The following is a 4,528-nucleotide window of genomic DNA, read 5'->3' as shown; positions in this document are numbered from 1 at the left end:
CTTATTTTTTTTTGTCTGCTTTACTCATCCAAAACATATTTGGGAGCCATAATGGCATAAAGACATGTCGATAGATTTGGATTAAATGGAAGAGAAAAGTATAGCAGAACCATTTTCAGGGGCTGAAATGTAAGTTGACGGTTAAACATCAATAGAACGTTGATTCAAGGTAAACACAAGAAACTTGTGCTAAAGAAAAAAAAAAGGACCAGACTCAGTGAGTAATTCCCTATACTCCCTACATAGACCAGTGAGCAGTGCTGACCAACATGTCATTGGGGTCATCAGGTGGGAACCTCCTTTCATCAGTGTTTCGTCTAGTTGGGCCCACGACACCTCCAGGAGGCTAAACAGTGACCACTGGCGTCCCAGTCACCCCCCTAATGCCAGCCAACACTGCCCCTCACACCACAGCAACCATCTTTTACAGCCACAAGCTACCTCAGCCTCTCACCAACTGCACACCAGTCACAGCGGGGTGGGGATGCAAACCCTGGTTCGGGTAGGGGGAGAAATAAAGAGGTAGGATAAGCAGGAATGGGATTCAAACCCTGGTTGAATTCTTCTTTAAAAATAAGAAAATCCTTTGTGGGCAACGACTCGGGGACCCTCAGACACTGGCTCAGGGAGGGTTTCCGGTTACGCTGTATTTTGTCAAACCTTTACTGCAGATGACTTCTGAGGGTTTTTCTGCCTTTGGGTTCATCTCGAGTAAATAAAATGCAGCTTGGCAGGGCTGACATCCGATAATAGACTGCTACTAAAATCCGGATTGGGTCGTTATCCGTCTGCTCTATAAAGTGCTGTCCAATCAACTTAACTGTGCCTGGAAACCTAAAAATTCAGATTATTTTGTCTCACCATCAAACACTAATGACCTGGTGTCACTGGAATCTAATCTGAAGCCATTTATGTTGTTCTGAGTTGAGTTTTTCTTTGAAATTGAAGGGATCCTACAATTATCCACTGTGAGTGTCTGGGCCTTTTTAAAAAAAAAAAAAAAAAATTTTATGACCAAGGTCGGCGGAGTCTCAACTTTCAGCAAACTCAGGACGACCCATTTCACCAACACTGGGAGCCTCTTTGTTTGCATGTTGTGGGCTCACAAGCTTCCAGTTACAAACGCCACACTTGGAATCGACTCCGTACAAGAAGTCTAATAAATGGCTCCTAAAACCGCTTAAAATAAAAACTGCCCAAACACTTTGGGGCCCCAATTCGATTGATTTAATACAGCCATCTCCTGTGTCAGTTGATACTTTTATTTAAAACTATAAATCACAAAAATATACAAAGGTAGAATACATTTATTTACAAGAAGGGGCGGGACCTAAGCATGTTCAACAGCCACAGTTGTAATATGGAAAACTAAGATTTTCTCCTTCAGAAGTCATTGTTGTAGTTATGAACAGGTTAAAGTCCGGTCAAGTCTATGAAGTGTTTGGTTTTGGTTAAAACATATTTGCAACGAGGAAAAAAAGTTAACGTCTTCCGTTTCCTGGCAGGAAATACTTTTGCAGAACGATGGTTCGGTGGCTGAAACGTGTCCGTGCTGCCGTACTCAGATGGGCATTTTGAGGAGGGCACATTCTGTCAGCAGTGTCAGGGTGGTGATCACGTATCTGCTGCTGGAGATCTGAAATTAAAAGAGGAAATATTAGTCTACTCCATGTGAAATGTAGCTAAAAAAAAAAAAAAAAAAAATTCTTAAATTACCTTAATCCTGCCGCTTGATTTAGCTGATCCCAGAGCTGTAGACACCTGGTTCAGGACCCCGGCTGACAGATCCAGCCTGAAGTGTCTGTAAAAGTGACTCTTGAGCCCCTGCATGAACCTCACCACCTCCTCAATGTCAATACAGCCTTCCTCCTCTGCTCCCTCGCCCTTCTCCAGAGAATCCTTTCTCACATTGCTCCACAGCTCCCACGCATCATGGGCGTTAATGGTGTAGGCTACTTGTAGTGGCGGCACAACTGGAAGAGTCCAAAGCATTTTCAGATGCTGGATGTTGGCCTCTGTGTGACAGTTAGTCCATAATGCTGTGAGCCATTGTAGGCTGGTGGGGCTGATTTCCAGGGGGGAAAAGCAGCAGTCGAATGTCCTCTGGAACCAGGATTTGACCAAAGAGGAGAGATCTTCAGCCCCTCGGCTGCCAAAGAGCGGCAGACAAGTGAAGTCTTTCGGGAGCGATTCCAAGTATTCAGGGTTGCCATGAATGCACGTCAGCAAGCCGCTCCAAACTGACCTCTGTGGCTCATCCTGCCTGGCAAACAATGGCTTTGAATGGATCTGCGTTGGGAAAGAGAAATCAGTTTTCCAAGATAATAAACATGACCGATGCTGATAAAAGAAGACCTCTGTGTCTCTGGGCTTCTGTCCGTACCTGGATGAGGACAGTCTCGGCGTCATTATCTGCCTCTGCCATCCCCTGGACCACAGATAGGGAGACTTTGTAGCTGTTCTGTGGTCCCCCCACCTCCACTGCCAAACCCTGCTGCTTCTCTGCCACGATAAACGCAGACAGCTGCCTTGCATAGCTCTTTAGCTGCGTGTGGCTGAACTGGTAGAGAGGGGTAACGTAGCACAGCTGCCACTCTGTTTTCACCAACAAGGCCAGGTGCTCAGGATTCACTTTATCCTTTGATAGGGACAGGATAGCAACAGAAATAATTACTTATCTATTGGTCGTGCATTTTTAATGAAAAAAAAAAAAGAGAGACACAAATGGACCTCTACAACAAACCTTTATATTATGCGACTTTGGAGCTTTCCTGCTGGTGTTGAGTCTCCGAGCTGTCAGCCCTGGAGTCAGGCCGAGCCTCGAGGCGGCACCTAAGCAGCTGCGTAACGACTGCCGGTAACTCCGACTTTTGCTCCTCCGCTGAACTACAACACTGGTGAGAGGAGTCCTCGTCACACTGAAAATCAGACACAGATCACTGGATCAGTTTTCTGCTCTAGTTTGGGATACATGTAGATGTGTCCCTTGTAAAAAAACGTTTGACAAGATTAAATTCACCTCCATCTCATCTCCTGTGATAAAGACAAAAGTGTGCATTGCTGCCTCTGTAAAATAGGTTTCTTATTTGCGTTGATGTTGAGCATCAAAGGTGTTGATTATTTTTTTTCTCCCTGGAATTAATTCTCATCTTTTTTGGTAAACTTTGACTCTGTAAAGAGGTCATGGTTCTAATGTACAAACATGAAGGGGCACATTTGCAGGAGAGAGGATAGTGCGCAACTGCCAACTAAGAGAATCTTAGTACATTTCGTTGTCATTTTCTTCACATGCACACTACCAAATATACATATATAGTCACTTATCTATTCCATAGGGCCGGACAATGAGTGTTTATTTGGAAACATCAACAGCAGCGACAGGCAAAGTTCTGCAACAAGGAACTAACAGATAGAAACTAGGCTACTGTCATACTGTATGTGCAGTCGGATCACGTGTACATCGATACAACTTAACCCATCAGGCAAAGAGAAACGTTATATTAGCCTTTTTTCTAAACTTACGTTTACTAGAGCCTCATACAGGACGTCTTCATCTAGCTTGCCTTTATTTTCTTTTGTATTCTGGCAACAAAGCATTGTGCAAAAAAGGATATGCTAGTACATCTTTTAACCTCTCTCTTGGTTGTAGGATATCCGCCGAATTGAAAAGTGGAAGCCAACAATCCGAAAATATCATGTATGGCGTTACGTTAGTGTAGCATATTTCAAGGAAACCACGGCAACATTAAATTAGCTGTTTAGCGAATGTAGCTTGGCATGGCGGTCTCTTCAAATGGGCCAAAAAGGAGCGATTACTGGAGCGAGAGTAACCGTGATGCACAGTTGATAAAACTGTTCTGTTTTTGACGTCGCAAAAACATTAATGTGGGAGATTGGATCTGTACAATGAAATAACGATATAGCTCAAAATTTTTACCTTGTATGAGGTCTCTCCATGTCTGCCGAACCGACCGAAGCTGAGAGAAAATAAAAAAAAAATAAAAAAAAATAAAAAAATCCGGAAACAAATTTGAACATCGCGCTTTCCCATAAGTCTGCGCGGCGAGAATCAGCCAATCAAATTAACCCAAACAGGAAGTAGGTGTTTTTAAAAATAAATCTTTTTTATTTCGTTAGAGACCACACATTGTAAAAAAAAAAAATTGAGAAATAATGATCATAATGAAAATATATTATAATATTAAGCATTTTTTTAAATAAAAATAATATATATAAAATCTATACATTAATCATCTTTGTAATCGATTTGCAAAATCAAGGTAATCAAAATCTTGGAAACGTTAAAAAATATTTTTTTCAAAATCTGATACAAAATTAATTTTAAAAGCACAAAAAATAATTGACGGAATAAATATCTTCTGAGAATAAAAATAAAGATCTCTAATGCAGATATCAATCTGTAATAGGCCTTACTCGCAATAAAATTAAATTTACTTAAATCTATGAATAAAATGCTGTGAACAGTGAATGTTGAATAGTTGAAATATAAAAACAAATCTGTTAAGAT

General features: G+C 41.5%; 1 protein-coding gene across 1 annotated transcript; it reads right to left on the bottom strand.

Moving 5' to 3' along the window:
* Positions 1–1,286: 1,286 nt before the first annotated feature.
* cenpl (centromere protein L) lies at positions 1,287–4,014 on the bottom strand. Its single transcript, XM_075477175.1, has 5 exons — positions 3,938–4,014; positions 2,744–2,918; positions 2,384–2,638; positions 1,717–2,289; positions 1,287–1,636 (listed from the first exon to the last, which is right to left on the bottom strand). Exons 1-5 carry the CDS (start codon positions 3,955–3,957, stop codon positions 1,562–1,564), a joined length of 1,098 nt encoding a protein of 365 aa, XP_075333290.1. The 5' UTR covers positions 3,958–4,014; the 3' UTR covers positions 1,287–1,561.
* Between the last annotated feature and the right edge of the window lie 514 nt (positions 4,015–4,528).

This window comes from Odontesthes bonariensis, chromosome 11 (assembly GCF_027942865.1).
Source record: "Odontesthes bonariensis isolate fOdoBon6 chromosome 11, fOdoBon6.hap1, whole genome shotgun sequence".
Lineage (NCBI taxonomy): Eukaryota > Metazoa > Chordata > Actinopteri > Atheriniformes > Atherinopsidae > Odontesthes > Odontesthes bonariensis.
Note: the sequence above shows the minus strand (reverse complement) of the source record. Positions and strands in the feature narration are given on the sequence as shown.

Bases quoted from the DNA above. Each gene is read 5' to 3' on its own strand.
- cenpl (XM_075477175.1), bottom strand. From the start codon at position 3,957: ATGGAGAGACCTCATACAAG. The intron at 2,290-2,383 runs GTACGGACAGAA...TTCCCAACGCAG, and splicing joins CCGAGACTGTCCTCATCCAG to ATCCATTCAAAGCCATTGTT. The intron at 1,637-1,716 runs GTAATTTAAGAA...TTTTAATTTCAG, and splicing joins AATCAAGCGGCAGGATTAAG to ATCTCCAGCAGCAGATACGT.